At 35.6% G+C, this 20,737-nt stretch overlaps 1 protein-coding gene across 1 annotated transcript; it reads left to right on the top strand.

Annotated features, from left to right (window-relative positions):
- The first annotated feature begins 638 nt into the window (after window positions 1-638).
- On the top strand, window positions 639-20,526 carry LOC143710500 (adhesion G protein-coupled receptor E3-like). Its single transcript, XM_077201443.1, has 13 exons — window positions 639-654; window positions 1,609-1,980; window positions 2,065-2,121; window positions 12,639-12,791; window positions 13,813-13,932; window positions 14,059-14,240; window positions 14,350-14,511; window positions 14,588-14,794; window positions 14,872-15,104; window positions 15,199-15,265; window positions 15,349-15,440; window positions 17,544-17,706; window positions 20,208-20,526. Exons 1-13 carry the CDS (start codon window positions 639-641, stop codon window positions 20,280-20,282), a joined length of 1,899 nt encoding a protein of 632 aa, XP_077057558.1. The 3' UTR covers window positions 20,283-20,526.
- The last annotated feature ends 211 nt before the right edge of the window (window positions 20,527-20,737 follow it).

The following is a 20,737-nucleotide window of genomic DNA, read 5'->3' on the forward strand; positions in this document are numbered from 1 at the left end:
ATTAATTAATGATTGGGCATTACTGATGAACACCTGCTGTCAACAAGCATAATCACAGAAGGAAAGAGAAACAACAAGAGAAACACAAGCACTACAACTGACTTCTAGCCACAGCCTTAAATGAAATCAAATTAAGATAAAATACATTAAATCTGTGAAGATCTCAGCAGAGGAGGATTAACTCCACAAACAGCATTACCAGCTTCACTTATTACTAACCAGATTTACTTTATTTCTGTCAGAGGTCCACAGAAGGTTTTATTGAGAATTAACTGAGGTTTAGATGTTGACGATTTACTGAAAATGTTTGATCACCATTATAGTGATGAGTGTTACCTTTAGTTGGGCAGTTTGACTCTTAACTTTTTTGCAAGTTTGTGGTTCTTGTAACAGTTTTACCAAAACAAGTAATTTGTTACATAGAAAGCGAGAATCATAGATGATCAGGTGATATAGTGTTCAACAACAAAAAATTGAATAATGCACTTATATCATCACTTTCCGAAAGTGGTTATTTGATGTTAATAGATTATATTCACTAACAATATACTCTAGCCACAGATCGGGCATTCCGAATTTTGTTTTTAAAATACATTATGGGGATTTTTTTTTTAGACACAGACATCAATAATCAGCATATGAATCTCAACAATGGTAACATGCTTCATGCCGCAATGCATGCTGGGAGCCACAATAGTATAAAACTCATGGCTCCCAGGATGCATTGCGGCATGAAACATGTCACCATTGTTGAGATTCATATGCTGATTCTTGATGTCTATGTCTTAAATAAAGAAATCCCCCCAATATAAAAAATCTTATCTGTGGCAAGAGAGTATTGTTAGTGAATATAATCTATTACCACCAAATGACCACTTTTGGACAGTGATGAGATAAATGCATCATTTGACTTTTTGTTGTTGAAAACTAAATTACCTGATCATCCTTGCTTCTGGCTTTCTTTGCAACACATTACGTGTTTTGGTAAAAGCTGCTACAAAAACCACAAACTCATAAGAAAAAAAGCTAAGAGTCAAACTGCCCAACTAAATGAAACACTCGTCACCATAATGGTGACCAACCATTTTCAATAAGTCGTCAACATCTAAACCTCAGTTAATTCTCAATAAGAACTTCTGTAGACGTCTGACAGAAATAAAGTCAGTATGGTTAGTAATAAGTGAAGCGAGTTGTATAATCCTTCTCTGCTGAGATCTTTAGAGATGGAATGTCTTTTGTCTTAATTTGATTTCATCTAAGGCTGTGGCTAGAAGTCAGTTGTAGTTCTTGTGTTTCTCTTTTTTCTGTTCTTGTTGTTTGTCTTTCCTTCAGTGCTTCTGCTTGTTGACAGCAGGTGTTCATCATTAATGCCCAATCATCACTTAATTAATCACTTAAGTATCTCATTAAATTTGATTCAGAGTTATTTTAACTCTCTGTAGAGAGGGACCAAATGTTCTCTGAGCAGAGTTAATTTAACTCTGGGGATTTTGCTGTGTATTTACACACAAATTCAGGGTCATTTAAAAACATTTGTGTTTTCATGAACATTTTTATAGTTAGACCATGGCTTGACATTTGTGTTTTCATAAGTGTATCTCTCTACAGACCCCTGCTACAACTACACTGTGCTGGACAATCCATGGAGATCCATCAATAATACACTTAACTCCTCCTCCTACGTGTGTGACACGTCTGTCTCCTGGAGCGGCTGGTATCGTCTCTTCATTAACAACATGAGCGCTCATATCCCAGACACGTGTGTTGCTCAGTACAGCTGTGGCACTAATGTCTCACTGTGGATACGTGGTGGACACCCAACAGTAACAGATGGAGTCGTCACTCGAGATGTTTGCGGTCACTGGAGAAGTTACTGCTGCTTTTACGGGTCTTTTCCCATTAAAGTCAAAGCCTGTCCAGGCGATTATTATGTCTATGAGCTGGTTAGTCCAACTCGCTGCAATCTTGCATACTGTGCAGGTAATTATATTCACATGAGCTCTTTCTACACATTCATGATATTTGTGTTTCTGTTGATTAATCATTATTCATCCAAACTTTCAGACACTGGCAGCATTAACACCAGCCCTACAACTGTCACACCAGTGACCATCTCACCTGGTAATGTAACACACTGTGTCTCTACTGGCTTATTTTCTGAATGTTTTCTAATGTATGTAGGCTAAAGATCAGGGCTGCATTTCCCAAAAGAGCAACTGACACCAATGTTCTCTATGATCAACTTATAGACTTACAATGCTTTTAAAACGCCGCTCTGTACCATTGGATAGATGTGTGCTTGTGTCAGAAGAATAAAATACTTACTCTACCAGTAAAATACATTGTAAAAACAAAAAACAAAAACAAAACAGTAACACCCAACAGTAACAGATGGAGTCGTCACTGTTCACATTAGCTAATTCTGATAGATCAGATATGCACAAAAATCAGATTTGGACTGACAGTCTGATCGTAGCCTTAGAAACGCTTTGAACATTATAAAAGATCAGAGGATAAAGGTCCCGCCGCACGCTGACGGATTGGTGACATGTTTGTTACGGTGGAAAACAGGGCTGGTTTCTAACTGTGTTTTTGAGACTGTCTTTGGTTCACTGCAGTTTGAAAATACTCAGCAATGGTGTTAACTTGAATTTACAAATGGTTTTTCTTAAATCATGTTTAAAAACTCCACATAGAGATATATAAACAACATTAACTTGATTTTCACCACAGGGTGTTTAAATAACCAGTGTTAAAAACACTCTGAAGCAGTGTTAGAGTTAATTAGATCATTCAGTGATTAAGTGATGATTGTTTGATTTAAGACACTTTATGATAAGCAGAATCTGAAGAAAAGTTGCTAATAAACAATCCCTAATGAAAAAAAGTATACTTCATTGTACTTGAAAGATATTCCCTTTTCAATAGTACATTGCAAATATACCAACTAATATTTTCTAAAAATATATTTCAGAAAAATATACACTCTAAAAAATGCTGGGTTGTTTCAAGCCATGGTTGGGTCAAATATGGACAAACCCAATAGTTGGGTTTAAAAATGCAATTAAAAAATTGGATAGATGTGTGCTTGTGTCAGAAGAATAAAATACTTACTCTACCAGTAAAATACATTGAATACAAAATACAACCTAAAAAATTACTGTAATTTGTTACAGCTAAATTTATTAGTTTTTCTATATTTTTGAGCTATATTTGAGAATATATCAAGCTATATTTTTGATTTAGTTGAAAGTTTTCAATTTAATTTAATAAACTAGCAGCTAATTTTGCCTTATGGCATTCCAGAGTCAATGGAGCTGCTTATGGATGGAGTCAGGAAAGTGTGGGTTAAATGGCAATTTAAGACTGCTGTACCAAGACAGAGACTTTGGAGATGCACTAGTGAACTTGACATCTACGGAATGTTAGGATTTGGCATCTATTAAGGTCATCTGATGATTGTAGCCAAGTAATTACTTTTACTAAAATTATATTTTGTCAGAAACAAGTGAAACATCAGTGCAATTCATTCAAAACATATATTTACATTGGTCCAATGGAAAATTGTGATTTTCAGTTTATACCTTCTGTTTACACTTTGCCTCAAAGTACGTGTTACGCCCTCTACACTGCAATAAAATTATACTTTGGATTAACTGTAAAAAATTGATGTAATTTGTTACAACAATTTTTTTTAGAACTTCTCAAATTGTATTTATGATTTAGTTAAAACTGTAAATTTTGATTTAATTTCAAACCAAAATTTTAATTTTTTCCAACACAACGTTTTACCTTAACCCAAAGTAATAATATCGTTTGTTACAAAGAACGTGTGGGATTTTTTTGCTTTGATACAAATATTAAAAAGCAAGTTTTTCCAAAGTAAAAATTTAAGTTGTACTAAAGTAAGAAATGATTCATGGCCTCTATAATAAACAATATTTTTAACTTTGTGTGAATTTTTTTTTTCTTGAGCAGAAGAAATATTTTGATTGATAATAAATTAAATCGAAAACTTTCAACTTAATCAAAAATATAGCTTGAGAAAAACGAATAAATTTAGCTGTAACAAATTAAAATAAAAAAATTACTGTAATTGTTAATGTATTAGTTTACACATGTGCAATTTGTCGTATTTGGAATAAGCCAAAGGTATTACTGAGCATATACTTTTTACTCAAATATAATACACTTATGGTATATGGCTTGTGCGTTTCGAAGACACTCATAATGGATTTGTAATGTATTTGTTACACAAATAAAGTACACTTTAATATCACTAATCAAGCATGTAATTAGTCCCTACACAGGCACATACTTAAAGAGGCATTGTGTAATATTTAGGAGGATCTGTTGACAGAAATGCAATATCATAAACATAACTATGTTTTCAGTGGTGTATAAAGACCTTACTTAATGAACTGTTATGTTTTTATTACCTTAGAATGAGCCATTTCTATCTACACACACCGCGGGTCCCCTAACATTCATCCTTTACATTGAAATGCGCCGACATGTTTCTACAGTGGCCCTAAATGGACAAACGCATTTCGTCACTATGTTGTTCTTCGTGCAAAGAAGGTAAAGTCAGTGAATAAAACACTGACACAATGATGAACAAGTAACAATAATATTCGCAATAACATAGTTTTACTGAATAATTAAGTAAATCTAATTTCTTAATTTATCTTTGTAAAGAAACCTTATTGTTTAACTGGCTACTCACTGCTGTCTCAGACGACGACATCACTTCCTGAAAAGTTATGCTTTACTACAATTTAATTACAACTAAATCATACTACAAAATTACACATAGTAAAAATATAAAATATAGTACAAAATTAGTTGTTGCAAAACAGCACACTTCAATTTCGAACACTTCACACTTGACGTATACTGAAAAAGTCTGGTTGCAGGTATATTTAGCATTTATTTTTCACTAGGGATTCATTGCATCAATGACTTCAATACCCAGCATTTATTGCATTTTACTTATTTAATTTTCCATTTTATCTTAAGGTCACATTGTAAAGTGTACACGGAAGTAAGCACAGTATCAATTTTGCTTAACACCTTTATTATTTCTTTATCAGCTTTTTGAATCAATAATGGTTTATTGACTTGCAATCAATAACTTGTCGACTTGCAGTCCCACATATAGCCTATAGGTGGAGCTACCTATAATGTATGTCCATGGATATATTATAACAGACAGTGAGGGCTTTTAAACTGAAGATAAATTAAGGAACACGCTTGTGCTTTTAAAACACAACCAAAATGGAAAATAGACATGTTTTCAAAAGTTTAACTTTTAACTTGAACAAGGCGTTTTAAAACATGGAGTGAAAATAGATCCAATATCAGCCAAAGACTCTTGTTTAATGCATTAATCTTTATGTTTATGTTTTGGTGAGACCCCAGCAATTGTGCTGTACCATTATATACATATCACAAAACCCTGTGTTACTTCAGCATGAAATCCAGCAATATTATAACAATCAGTTAGATTTTAATAAACATGAACACTAAAAGCTAGTCTACCTTGACACACACAGACATCAACAATCAGCATATGAATCTCATAAATGGTGACAATCAAAAATACTTTCTTACAACGCAAATATTAATTGAATAACACAATTGTTAGATTAAAAAGATATCAGTGAATCAGTCTATTTCAAGATGATAATAAAACCATCAATAGATTGTTATCATCATCACCACACCTCATTATACTTTAGCTTTCTTTGCTGCTGCAATAGTGTAAAACAAACACACTTCCACAACAGCCAAAACTACAAATAAGAGTTAAGAGCCCAACTAATGGAAACACTAATCACTGTTATGGTGATTTCAAATGAAACATTAGAGTTAAACCTCTGTTAATTCTCAATAAAACTTCTTATAGACGTCTGACAGAAATAAAGTCAGTCTGGTTAGTAATAAGTGAAGCTGGTAATGCTGTTTGTGGAGTTGTTAAATCCTCCTCTACTGATATCTTTAGATTTAATGTCTTCTTTTCTCTTCAGTTGATTTCATCTAAGTCTGTGGCTGAAGTCAGTTGTAGTTCTTGTGTTTCTGCTCGTCTCTTTTTCTGTTCTCTTCAGAGATGTAAAGTCCAGGTTCAGAAAGTAAAAGTCCTCCTCAGTATTTTGTTCCAATCACCTGGATTTGCTAATTAGCAGTTTTTCAGCCAGGAGACAGAAATCAGCTGAAATCAACTGTCAATCAATTCATGGGTGGAATAAACATATGGCAGGACTTCTACTTTCTGACCCCTGGACTATACACCTCTGCTCATAGGTATCCTGGGAACTCATGGTGAGATCACTGTGAGATTAAATTGTTGAGTGGGAGTGCCTCTCCATATTGAATTTAAACTTATCCTGTGGTATAAATGAACAGTGTTGATCCTAGATATTGTTTTTCTGCGATTGTGATGACCGCAAAACATGAGGCTTCTCCTTTTTCTTCTTGCTTGTGATGTGGTCCGATCTGGGCTGAAACAATGTTGTTATCTGGGAAGGATGGTAAAAGCCTCAGGGAGCATGACTCTAAAGTTTGGGAACCACTGCTCTAACCATTAGTCCAAAACTGCCCCGCCACCCCCAAATACTGTGTTTAACATTGATTCTTGCTGCTTTATGAAATGGTATTTTTTCAAAGTTGTGCAGTGTAATGTATTATTGTCTTCATGCTGATTTCTGTCATTGCAGGTATAAATATAACGCCGCAGGAAAAATGCACCGTAAGTTGAGTTTCTGAAATTGAAGTTGTAGAGACTCACAGATCCTATCAGTAATAGTCCAAACTGAACAGTGCAATAACATGTGCATTTTATACATGTACACTGTTAACCCTTGCTGTAAAAAAGGCCAAATTATGAAAATATCATTTTCCATTAAAACAGTAGTAAAACTAGCCTAAAGGAATATACAGTGAATTAACAGCTCTCAAAGTCGACACTCAGATACTGTTTTCACAATCACACCCTATACCCTCATTCACTATTCCCAACATTAATTCTCTAATATAGTCCACTTGAATGAAAAGAAGTGAGTGAATTGAGACACTGATGAACACCTGATAAGCAGAATCACTGAAGGACAGAGAACAAGAACTGAAACAGAGAAACACAAAAACTACAACTGACTTCCAGCAACACTGAGTGTGAAACCAGTTCACAAACCAGTTTACGATTATTTCTTTCATACATGTAGTTATTGTTGAGAATTAACAGAGATTTAATTAATAATAAGGTTTGTTGTCACCATAATGGAGATCAGGATTTGCTTTAGTTGGTCTCTTGTCCCTGAACTTCTTATCATTCATTTCTGTCTGTCTGCTGTAACAGTGAGTTTATAAAGCACATTTGTTGTGGCAAGAAAAAGTCAAGAGGGAATTGATCTGGTGTTTTTGGCTTGTGTGATGAGGTCACAATCTTCCTGAATGTTTCTGATAATTAGATATTTCCTGTATATGTTCTTTCAATTTATGGGTATTTCATATTTAGCATATATCTGTAAGTCTGCAACACGAAATAAGTATTTCTGTAATCAGGTCTTCTGAATAATGTTATGGTCATATAGTTTATTTAAACATTTTTAACTCCTGCTTGACGTATACACACATAGACATCAACAATCATCATATGAATCTCAACAATGGTGAGAATCTAAAGTTTAATGTCGCAATGCATGCTGGGTTCCAGGATAGTATAAAACTCCTAGCATGCACTGCTGTATGAATAAAAAAAAATAATAATATTGCCACCATTGTTGAGATTCATGTGCTAAATTGTGATATCTCTGTGTTTCTACAGGACAGTGTAACTCTGGGTTTTTTTTTTGGTTTATGCATGATGTGTTAAAAAAAATGATTCATTGTAATTTATTGCTGTGGTTTTCCTGTGGTGGTAATGTAACACTTTTGGTTGAGGATTAAACTCTGAATGAGTAATAATGAATTCCTCAGTAAATAAATAGGCAATATGTTTTACGTTTACATTTAGCAGACGCTTTTATCCAAAGCGACTTACATCTGAGGACTAAAGCAAGCAAGTCATCATGAAGAGGGAAGAACGAAGCAAGAAGTGCTCAAAATACAAAGTTCAGGCATTGCTCAGAGTAGCAAAAGCCAGACAAGGGAAGATTTAAAAGGGAAGGAAATATTTAAAAGAGAAGGAATTTTTTATTTTTATTTATTTTTTATTTTTTGTTAAGTACTCACGGAAGAATTGAGTTTTCAGTTGTCTTTTGAATGCTGTCAGGGATTCTGCATTACAGACGAGGGTGGGGAGATCATTCCACCAGCATGGAACCGTGAATGAGAATGTTCTGGAGAGTGATTTAGTGCCTCGCTGTGATGGAGCTGAGTCTGTGGTAGATCTGTAAGCAAGCGTCAAAGCTTTGAATTTGATGCGAGCAGCGAGTGGTAGCCAATGCAGTGAGATGAACAGAGGAGTGACGTGAGCCCTTTTGGGCTCGTTGAAGACAAGGTGGGCTGCAGCATTCTGGATCATTTGTAGAGGTTTAGAAACACATGATGGAAGTCCAGCCAGAAGAGCATTGCAGTAATCGAGCCTAGAAATAACCAGGGCCTGGACGAGTAGTTGTGTTGCATGCTCAGTTAGGAAAGGGCTGATCTTCCTGATGTTATACATTGCAAACATGCATGGTTTGTGAAGGTCAGCTGGTCATCAAATATTACTCCAAGATTTCTGACCGACCTTGATGGGGTGATTGAGGATGACTCTAGCTGGATAGTGAAGTCGTGCTGTAGAGACGGATTGGCAGGGAGAACAAGAAGCTCAGTCTTTGCCAGGTTGAGCTGCAGGTGATGTTCCTTCATCCATACCGAGATGTCCGCCAGGCAGCTTGAGATACGTGCAGCTACTGTGGGATCATCTGGTTGAAATGAGAGGTGGAGCTGTGTGTCATCAGCATAGCAATGGTAAGGAAACCATGTGCCTGTATGATGGGTCCCAATGATGTGGTGTAGATGGAGAAGAGGAGCGGTCCAAGCACTGAACCCTGAGGAACCCCTGTGTTCAGTTGATGTGCTTTGGATACCTCGCCTCTCCATGTAACCCTGAAGGACCTACCTATGAGATAGGACTCAAACCAGTGTAGCTTCCTTTGATGCCCATTGATGACTTAGATGATTTTGTCATCATAATAACCGCAATCATTCATAAACTGTGTGTGTGTACAAGTGTGACTTGCAAAAACACAGCTCAAGCAGCAAAAGAACAACACATGTTATAGCATCAGCATACCAACTAAAGCAAACACTGATCTCTATAATGGTAACTTCAAACCAAACATTTTCAATTAAACATCTCAATGACAACTTCTGTAGATGTATGACAGAAATAAAGCCATACTGGTTAATAATAAGTGTAATAATGTGTAATGGCTTGAAGTCAGTTGTAGGTCTTGTGTTTCTCTATTTTCTGTTCATGTGTTCCTCTTTCCTTCAGTGATTATGCTTGTTAACAGCAGGTGTTCATCACTAATGCTCAACAATCACTTACATATTCCCTTAATTATCTCACTGCAACACTGTCAATGTTACTTTTTACTCTTTGTAGTGTGGATTTTCCTGTGGGGTTGAAAGGGTTAACAGTGTAAGATAAAAAGACACACCCACAAAATGTATTTTAACAGTAATAAACTGTAAGTTATAAAACAGGTTTATACTGTAAAATCTTGTTTTTTGGGTCACTATTGTCCTGAAGAGTAGAGCCTGTGCTTCAGTCCAGGAGAAGATCTTCAAACATTGATAATATGTTGCATGTTGCTTTGTTTAAAAGGCAGTGACTGTATAGTTGCTGTTCCAGTGGAAATCTCTTTATTTATAAAAGTTTTTTTGTGGTTTCAAATGAAATAAGTTCACAGTAATACTTTGCTCACATTATTAATGCATTATAAATTGTAATTAATTTAAGGCAGACGGTTTCTGCAAGTAAAATTAGTTAACTCTAGTTTTAGTGCATTGTTACAGTAGCATACTGTAGATTACAGTAAAGAACTGGCAACAGTGTTGCTAGTATTTTACTGTAAAAAAAAACCTGGTAAGGTCCAACAGTGTATGTAATCTGAAATTTGAATGTGCTTTTCTAATAATTACTGATGGTTTATAGGGGTGTGGAGTCCATATAAGCTGTGGATGCTCTGCATACAAAAGCCATTTGAAAGAATGAGTTTGTGGAGTCGCTAATTAATTAACACTATACATTACTTACAAATTTCCATTGTTATTTGAGGTGTAACATCCCAGCGGGCACCATGACGTCAATTTAACATCAATATGACATCAAACATTATGTCAAAATGACGTCACGAAATAGGTCAAAAATGAAAGTCATATTGACGTCAAAGTGTCAATGTCAATTTGATGTCAAGATTTTGACCTCTGCTGATGTGATTAATGGATGATGATTGGCCAATATTGAAGACACCTGATGTTAACAAGCAGAATCACTGAAGGAGAAAATCTAAATTTTAAGCCACCATTTTGGTGATCAATGTTTGCTTTAGTTGGGCTCTTGACCCTAAAGTTTTAAACTTTAGATTTTGTTTTGGCTGCTGAAACTGAATGGTGAACAGCCAGATGAACAAAGAGTAAAGGTGATCTGATGGTGTTGGTTATGTTTTGACATAATCATCTTTTGACCTGAGTCACTGAACTCATTTAGAGTCTAATCTCAGATTTATATATATATCGGTAATTACAGCATCATGGTATTCTACAGCATATAATCCTGAATTTTTAATTTAATCCAAAGGATATCCTGAAAGTTGTTCTGATAAAAAAATATGTGTTTTAGGCACACACAGACATCTAGAATCAGTGTATGAATCTCAACAATGGTGACAAACAGAATATTCAATTAGGAAAAGGAAATTACTAAAACAAATCAGATCATAATTTATTCATACTGCAAAGCATGATGGGAGCCATGAATGAGTTTTGATTGGTGGCACCCAGAATGCACTGCAACTTATTATTGTCACCCTTGTTGAGATTCACAGGCTGATTATTGATGTCAGTGTGTCTAAATAAAATAACTTTTTAAAGTCTTCTGATCAGAACAGCTTTTAAGAAATATTTTGGATTAAATTGAAAATGCTGGTAATTGTTTGCTATAGAATCACAGTGTTGCTGTAATTAACAAAGAAAAGACACTCTATATGACTTGGGTGATTTAGGCCAAGTGATGATTTTGTACAAAACATAACCAGAATCACCTGATCACCTTTCCTCAATGTTCATCTGGCAGTGACATTTTCATCAGCCAAAGAAAATTAAAATTTTATAGTTTAGGAATCAAGAGCCAAACTAAAGCAAACACTGATCACCAAAATGGTGGCTTAAAATTTTTATTTTCTCCTTTGGTGATTCTGCTTGTTAACATCAGGTGTTTTCAAAAATCACATCAGCAGAGGTCAAAATCTTGACATCAAATTGACATTGACAGAGATTGTGGGTTCACAACAGCTTTGAAGCCTATACTCTCTATATGGGGGATTTAATGCGCACTGAGATAGCTGTCCACAAAACTGTCCATTTCAACCTCAAATTATCATTACTTCTTTTACAAACATAAAAATTTATTCCACTATTTCTGTGACAAAAGTTTGTTAGTTTGGATACAAACACTGTCTACGGGGCACAGCAAAAACTCCATTGTTAAATTAACTCTCCTGGGACTTTATTTGGCTCCACGCTCAAGAGTGTTAAAGTGTTCAAATATTAAATTGAGTTAAAACTGAGACTAAAACAAAGAGAAAAGGGGATCAGTTGATGTTGGTTATGTTTTGACACAATCATCATTTGTCAGAACTACTTTAGATCCTTTAGATTACATTGAAAATGTTGACAATCGTATGCTTTACAAACACAGTGCTGCTGTAATCAATAAAGTAAATCTATCTCAGATATTAGGATCTATATGTGTTCTTTCATTCAGGCCAATTAATGATTATGTCAAAACATAACCAACACCACTTTTTTTCCCTTTGATCATCTGGCATCATAACTCCCAAACAGCCAAAAAAAATCTAATGTTATAAATGTAAGGGGCATGAGCCCAACTAAAGCAAATACTGAAAAAAATAATGATTTTCTCCTTCAGAAATTCTGCTTGTTAACATCAAGTGTCTTCAATAGTGCTCAATCTCATTACTTTAAAACTGCTTCAGTGTTAATTTAACACTCTTGAGTGTGGAGTGAAATAAACTCCCAGGAGAGTTCATTTAACACTGGAGTTTTTGCTGTAGCGAGCAAAATGCAGAAAAGCACCTTTTGAAAGTACCCGGTTAAACTCACCACTCGCACATCAAAATCATCAAATTCTGTCTTCTCAATTATGATTTCAGAGTCCGACTGAATGCCTTCAAAATCTTCTAGAACAGATTGAGAACATTACAGATCAAGTGCTTCCTTTGACCGTAAGTCTTCAAGAGAAACAAAATTATAAGTGAATCAAATCAAATGTAATTGTCAGTTACATGATTGACATCGCAGTTCTGATTAATTGGCTCTCTTGATATTTACATGGAGAGTAATTGTATTTTTCTGATCAATAAATTAGACTGTGACCGATATTTTGAATATGGTCTTCAACGCTTCAGGAAAGATTTTAGAGTCATCATCATCATCATCGTCATCAGTCAGCCCAGCTTTCTATGGAAATCGTGTGTTAAAAGCCAACGAGAAACTCATCTCTACATTGGTGAAGCCGACAGACACAAATGACAGTGTCAGTTTTACTCTTGCTGCTGTAGGTGAGTGGAGAAACTGTTATTACTGATGATGAAACTGAGTTAATATAGTCTAGAGAGCAGCGGTGGATCACAGGTGTCAGACGGCGACGATGATAAATGCAGCTACAGTAACTATATTGTGTATCGTTATCAAATTTTATCAAACCTTTTGTTGTTGATGTCAACTTGGATACTGTAGGTTGTGTGACGCCCTGATCCTCATAAACCATGAAAAACAAAAATACAACCTAAACCACATCAAACACATGTAAATGAAAAAGATATTGCTTGTGGTGACAGCCAAAAAACAACCACATTTGGTCAGGAATTAGATGCGATTCTGTAACTATGCTTCTGCAAATTGAAAACTAAACCATTTCATCAACTTGTTTTTGGCTTCCTTTACAGCAGATTATGTGTTTTAGTAAACACTGTTACAAACACCTCAATTTCAAATAAAAAGTCAAGTCAAACTGCACAATTAAAGTAAACACTGATCACCACAATGGTGACCAAACATTTTCTATAAAACATCAACATCTAAACCTCTATAAGAACTTCTGTAGATGATTGACAGAAATAAAGTCAGTCTGGTTAGTAATAAGTGAAGCTGGTAATGCTGTTTGTGGAGTTGTTTAATCCTCCTCTACTGAGATCTTCAGAGATGTAATGTCTTTTATTTTATTTAAAGTCTGTGGTGGGAAGTCAGTTGTAGTTCTTGTGTTTCTCTTTCCTTCAGTGATAACAGCAAGTGTTCATCACTAATTCTCAATCATCTCTTAATTAATCCCATAATTATCTCATTAACTTTAACTCTGCCATAGTAACTTTAACACCTTTTAGAGTGGGACCATGTGTTCTCTGAGCAGAGTTAATTTAACTCTGGGGATTTTGCTGTGTACAAAGTAAACTGATTAGTTCAAACTAGTAATTAGATGCATTTTTTTGTCTTTTTATTGTTTCTTTGCACATGTGTGCAGATTAAATTCTAATTATAATATAACCATTTTAAAAAATCATATCTGCTTATTTTCTAAATCAGCGGTTGAAGTCTTCATTGTTGGACCCAATGTCACCTTAGATAAAATCCCTCGACTCGACACGACAAATTCTTCTGTGGACATTGATCTCATTGGGATCGCCAAGAACAACAATGAAACAAGTATGTGAGATGTGTTTAAATACAAAATTTTCAATAAAACATTTGTTGAAGACATATCACTAAACCACATTTAACTAAAGCTTTTTATTGTGTTGAATACAAGATTCTTCTGCTTCTGTCACACAGGATTTGCTGCTGTGGCTTTCATGAGTTATAACACAATGGAGAATCTAGTGAAGCCAGACTTCTTCAACACACCAAATGACACGATTAAAACCATGATGTCCACTGTGATCTCAGCTACTCTTCCCAAAACCACCAACACTAATCTCACCAAACCAGTCAATTTCACCCTCAAACACATCAGAGTGAGAGACGGAAATGAGTTTATGTCCAACATGAGAACTGATGAACATCTGAAAACATCTAATATTCAGTGTTGTAAGATTTTCTGCATGTTCTTTCTTCTTTTTACAGGAGTTTGATCCCAGCGGTTCTCTGTCCTGTGTGTACTGGAATATCAGCGAGTGGATTGTAGATGGTTGTTCTGTTTTAAAGACCAACAGCAGCTACACTGTGTGTTCCTGTGTTCATCTGTCCACATTCGCTCTCATCATGCAAACCAGCCGCCCATCAGAAGTACGAGAACATTTATAGTGAGCATTGAAGAACAGCACAGATTTGGCACTCATGTACTCTTGACATGTTTTCTCAGAGAGACTCACTAATGGACCTGTTGAATTTGGTGTGTGTGATCGTGGGGCTGGTGTTCTTCAGTTTGGCCCTGTTGACCTTTGCCCTTTGTCAGTGGAGTCCTGGAGTGAATAATGTGGCTCGAATCAACATCTGCATCAGTCTTCTGTTGGCTCACCTTCTGTTCCTGCTCACACAACAGTTCCTGAGCTTCATACGCCCTCAACAGGTGAGAATGATGAAGGAGCCCTACAGCTCAGCACAGTCTCACTGAGAATCATCATAACCGTCTCTCATGATCTCCAGGTGTTGTGTGCCGTGATATCAGGTGTGCTGCACTTCCTCTTTCTCTCCGGCTTTGTGTGGATGTTCATTGAAGCTGTGCTGCTCTTCATCTGTGTGAAGAACCTATCACAGATCAGCTCCAAAAAGAGGGAGGTGCTTAAGGGTCAGTACCTGTGTGTGATTGGATATACGGTTGCTCTGGTTGTGGTGGCCGTGTCTGTCGGCCTGCTTCCTGAAGGATACGGCAGCAAACAGTGAGTTTAGTTTGAGGGACTCAGAGATCAACACCATCATCCATGTTTGTTCATTGATATATATACTTTTTTGTCTGTATCTTCCTCCAAACAGGTGCTGGATTAAAATGGATAAAGGCTTTATTTGGAGTTTTCTGGGACCTGTTTGCGTCATACTAGCAGTAAGCACATTTCTTAACATTACTTTGTATTAAAGGAAAACAGTGATTAAAGATTAATTACTGTTGTTTCTCTTACTGTGCAGTTAGACATGATTCTCTTCATCTGCATCATCATCAATCTGAACTTGACCTTGAAAAATCTGAATGCTGAAGTTTCACAGATGAAACGAACCAAGTAACAAAAAATTTGATTTGAATCCTCCATGAAATGTGTATATATATATATTGTTTAATGGTGCGTATTTCTAGACACCTTTAACCTTATTTTGATTATTCTCAGGTTAGGTAAAGTAAATCAGATGTGTCCTAAATCATAAGTATCTGAATTTTCATACTGACAATTCATAGGTCAGAAGACTTCTTCATGGTCTGTTCAGCTCACTTTTTTAGAAATCAAAGACTTTTGGCAGGCGAGCTTCTTAGTTTCAATTAAATCTGGTTTTATTATTTACAGCTTAATTAGTTTACATATAAAGTACTACTAATATATAAAAAACAAGACAAAACAACATCAAAAGTAAATCAGTTACAAGCGTCGGTCAGAGGCTTCAATTGCATCGCATCTAACACAGGAGAGGCCATTACTAAGAGTTAGCGTTTGCTTTCATCTTCTCTGATAGACCATCTGATTTCTTGAGGTCGTCATTTTTGGATATCCCCTCATAAATTACCAGTCTCTTACAGACAATTTATCCAATCCTAAGTCTTGAGGTGTCATGAGATCTGGGAATTCTTTTCGGACCTGTCTATATAAAGCCTTTCGCCTCTTAGTCTTTCTTCTTCAGACTTTTCTGCTTTGTTGCATTCTGCGCTTTGTCCGCAACACATCCGACGGCAATGCTTGCATCTTCCTTCTTTCTTTAGCAAAGCTCTTTCTAAAACAAGTTTTGTTCCTCTCTATGCTTTTTAAAGGGGTCATGACATGTTTTTTGTTTTTTGTTTTATTATGTTCCCTTAGGGGCAATTATAGTATTACTATAGTTTTTTGGACAAAAACCTTTTACAATTGAGTGATATATGACCTTTTCCCAGCCAGTTTCTCATCCTCTGATTCAAACAGTCTGTTTTGGGGGTGTTTCCCCTTTAAGAGTTCAGTGTTAACCCCCACTGTTATGATTGGCTAACATCAGTGCTTATACATAAATTATGACTGCCCCCTTGACAGAACATGTGCGTATTCTGCGGAACTGTTTACTGTTTAATCATCCTATAATTTGCTAACAGTTGAACATTATTTGTCTGAGTGGGTTGGTCAGTTTGACATCCTACACTTTTAATACGGGGCCTGAACAAGACGGACTCTGAAAACAATATGCAAGTAAACTAAGAAAAAACCCTGTGATTATTCATAATGAATGAAACTGCAATTAACGTTTTAAAAAGTAGTTTTAAGATGAAATACATTACTTACAGTGTGCGGCGTCGTTGTTGGGCCTAGAATGGTCGGCGCGGCCTTTAAGCAAAAGTTTTCTGGCAAAGCCAGCATCATACTGCGATTTCTTCTCAAAACTGTCATTCATGAAATGTAGGCTTGAGAAGACATCTTAAATTAACACTGCCGTGACTGGGACGTCCGCAAAAAATAAACTGAAACCATTTTCCCATGACGTCTGGATCTTTCGTCAGCGTATTAAAACATGTTGTTTGTCCACAGCCAGGAACAGCACGTCTGCGTTGCATTGCGATATCCTTGTATACAGACCCACTCGCTGCACGTCGACTGAACACCTGTCGGCGCGATAACGATGTGATGATACGAAATTAGGCGTAGTTGTCTTCCGCTTGAGGCGGTCATATGCAAACGACTGGTACGTCACTTCGTACCGTGACGTCACTTCGTACTGTGACGTCACTTCGTACAATGGATCCCCAACGAGCTGTATTTAGAGCTTGATTAAATACATTTTTCGTTTATAATGAGGAGGACGTCTTAAGCTATGAAACTTGTAGGAAGTTTTAATGGTACAAAGACCTCTTATATACCAAAAGATCAAAGCAAATTTGGTTTCTCATGTCATGACCCCTTTAATTAATGATTAAAATATTAAGTGTGGTATGTTATTCTTTATAAACCACTTTCTCAATAAACCATTTTACAATAACAATTACAGAGTTTTTCTTCATAAACCACTTTCTTAATAAACAAGCTTCAGGTGTGGTTGATTACAATACAGAAGTGTTCTACAGACAAAAAGGCATACTTATAACAGGACAGTTGCATATTATCCACAACAATATAATCAATAAATATATATTAATTCTCCATCTTTCTCTGCAGGATTATGGCATTTAAAACACTGGCTCAGTTTGTGATTCTTGGTTGCTCCTGGATTCTGGGTTTCTTCACTAGTGACAGTAATGAGCTGGAGATCCTCTTCCTGATCTTGAACTCCCAGCAGGGAACCTTCATCTTCCTGGTCTATTGTGTCCTCAATGATGAGGTCAGACATTACTACAGACAGTCTACCAGAAAATCATCTCTTACCTACTTTATATTAAAGGGATAGTTTACTTACCCTCAAGTCATCCTATGTGTATATGACATTCTTCTTTCAGACAAATGCAATCAGAGTTATATTAAAAAATGTCCTGGCTGTACAAAGCTTTATAATGGCAGTGAATGGCCATTTTTAGTTTTGAAGTCCATCAAAGTGCATCTATCTGTGATAAAAGAGATACATTTTAGAAAAAGAATGTTAAATTAACACTGAAATAGGTGTCTAAATAAACAAGATAATTAAGTGATTCATTGAGTGATGATTGAGCATTATTGAAGACACCTGATGTTAACAAGCAGAATCACTGAAATAGAAAATCACAAATTGTGAGTCGCCGTCATGGTGATTGGTGTTTGCTTTAGTTGGGCTCTTGACTCTTAAACATTTGATTAACATTTGAATTTGTTTGACTGCTGTAACTGAGTTATGACACCCAGATGAACAAAGAGAAAATATGATTTGGTGTGGTTGGTTATGTTTTGACTAGTGCTGTCAGTTAAACGTGTTATTAACGGCGTTAACGCAAATCCATTTTATCGGCGTCAATTTTTTTATTGCGAGATTAACGTTCTTTTTGGCCTAGCAAAAGTTTTTTTTCCCATGCTGTTGCAACCATAGATATTATATAGAGACGGCGGCCCCACGGCTTGTCCGTGCCAGTAGGCAATAGCGGTCGATAGGGCGTCTATCTATATGATGTCTATGGTTGCAACAACTAGTAACGTTAGAAAAACTCATGGAAAAACTACACCACACCGGATCTAGCTAGACCGGAAACAAAACAACAGGCACGCCGCACACACTTGTTTGAGCTTGCGAGCCGACCAAAGAGTAGTAGGCTAACGTTACATTTTGAGTGAATGGTGAGCGTGAGACGCCGAAATGGATGCCAGTAAGATTCTGATTGGAAAGTTTACTTTTAAAAAGTTACCAAATGGTTCCATTGACAAGACCAAAGTGATCTATGTGATCTGTGTGTTTTGTAGTTGTGAAGTGTGAACTGAGCAATCATCGCCATGTCCAGTCTGAAATACCACTTGATGTCCAAGCACACATGTGAATTTTCCACCCTCTCTCAAAGCCAGGCGACGGCTTTGACAAGGATTTATTTATTTATTTTATTTCAATGAAAATATATGCATATATTTATTTTTATTTTAAATGCTTTTTTAGGTTTCATTCAAATAATTACTGAACACTATTATTTATGACACAAATAATTGTTTATTGACTTATTTATAAATTTTATCATTTAAAGTAGGAGTACTTCAGACAGAAGCACATTGATACCACAACAACAAACTTACTGCCGATCTACTTTTCCATGTTGATAAGAGCATTAAAATGAGAAAGAATTAATGGGACAAAAAGAAATCAAGGGACATTTATAATAGATACAAACGTGCGATTAATTTTGAATTAACTATGAAATTAATGCGATTAATCGCGATTAAATATTTTAATCGTTTGACAGCAGTAGTTTTGACATAATCATCATTTGACCTGAATCACTGACTGTATTTAGAACCTTATTTCTGATTTAGATTTATATTGTTAATTACAGCATAACTGTGATTCTACAGTATACGATCCAGTATTTTCAATATAATTGAAAGGATTTCTTAAAAGTTGCACTGATAAAAAAGAAAACTTTCTTTTAGGCACACACAGACATTAAGAATCCGTGTATGAATCTCAACAATGGTGACAAACAGGATATTCAATTAGGAAAAGGAAATCACTAAGACAATTCAGATCGTAATTTATTCCTACTGCAATATATGATGGGAGCCATGAGTTTTGATTGTTGGCACCCAGAATGCACTGCAACATGCTTTAATATTGTCACCATTGTTGAGATTCACAGGCTGATTCTTGATGTCTGTGTGTCTAAATTACATTTTCAATTAAAACGATTTTCAAGAAAGCTTCAAGGTAAACCTAACTCTCTAAATGAGTTAAGTATTTCAGATCACAACATGATGATATCAAAACATAACCAATACCATCAAATCACATTTTGTCTTTATTCAACTGACTGGATGTTATAACTCAGTTACAGCAGACAAACAAAATCTAAAGTGAAAAATTTAAGGCTCAAGAGGCCAACTAAAGCAAACACCGATCACCATAATGGTTTGTGATTTTCTCCTTTCAGTGATTCTGCTTATTAACATTATGTGTCTTCAATAATGTTCAATCATCACTCAATAATCACTTAATTATCTCATTAACTTTAACACTGCTTCAGAGTTAATTTAACACTGGAGTTTTTGCTGTGTATGATGACTTGAGTGTGAGTCATGGGCTAATTTTAACTAACCCTTTAAGTTAATTTTTCCTTTCACATCTTCTAAAAGTAAATTCTTGAAAAATAACCTGGATATGTTCTGAGTTTTTTTTAACCAGAGTTTAAAACAATCTCTCTTCTCCTTCTTGTCCAGGTCAGGCAGCAGTACAGGAAGTTCTTCAGATTTCTTTGCTGTGGGCTCAAATCAAACACCATCAAGGAACACTGAAGACTATATCATCCATATTCAGCAAAGGAAGTGGCATTATTATAAAAGTGATTCTGCCATCATTTAGATATTATATGACCAGACTCAGCTACAAATTTCACTAGTTAACATGCTATACATTTACAGCTGTCAATACACATGTGAATCTTTACATTTCTTTAAGAGCAACATTTCTTTCATAGAGGAACTATCATGATTTTTAGAGGCTTGTATACTGGTTTACACTTTCAATACGCTAAAAATTTAACAAGATAAAGCAATTGTTTTTCAGTTTAAAGTGTTTTATTAAAGCAATGTGATATCGGTAACATTTCAAATTGTATTTTCTTTTAAACAATCTATTCAAAACTCTTCAAAACATCTCATAACTGATAATCTCACAACCCAAAAAGATCCCACAGAAGTGTCCCACAGAATTTGTGCATAGACAAAATCTATTTAACAATTCAAAACAT

Source organism: Siphateles boraxobius, unplaced genomic scaffold (genome assembly GCF_051911475.1).
Source record: "Siphateles boraxobius isolate OS27281-9 unplaced genomic scaffold, OSU_SipBor_1 47, whole genome shotgun sequence".
Lineage (NCBI taxonomy): Eukaryota > Metazoa > Chordata > Actinopteri > Cypriniformes > Leuciscidae > Siphateles > Siphateles boraxobius.

Bases quoted from the DNA above. Each gene is read 5' to 3' on its own strand.
- LOC143710500 (XM_077201443.1), top strand. The intron at 14,241-14,349 runs GTGAGAGACGGA...TTCTTTTTACAG, and splicing joins TCACCCTCAAACACATCAGA to GAGTTTGATCCCAGCGGTTC. The intron at 15,266-15,348 runs GTAAGCACATTT...CTTACTGTGCAG, and splicing joins CTGTTTGCGTCATACTAGCA to TTAGACATGATTCTCTTCAT.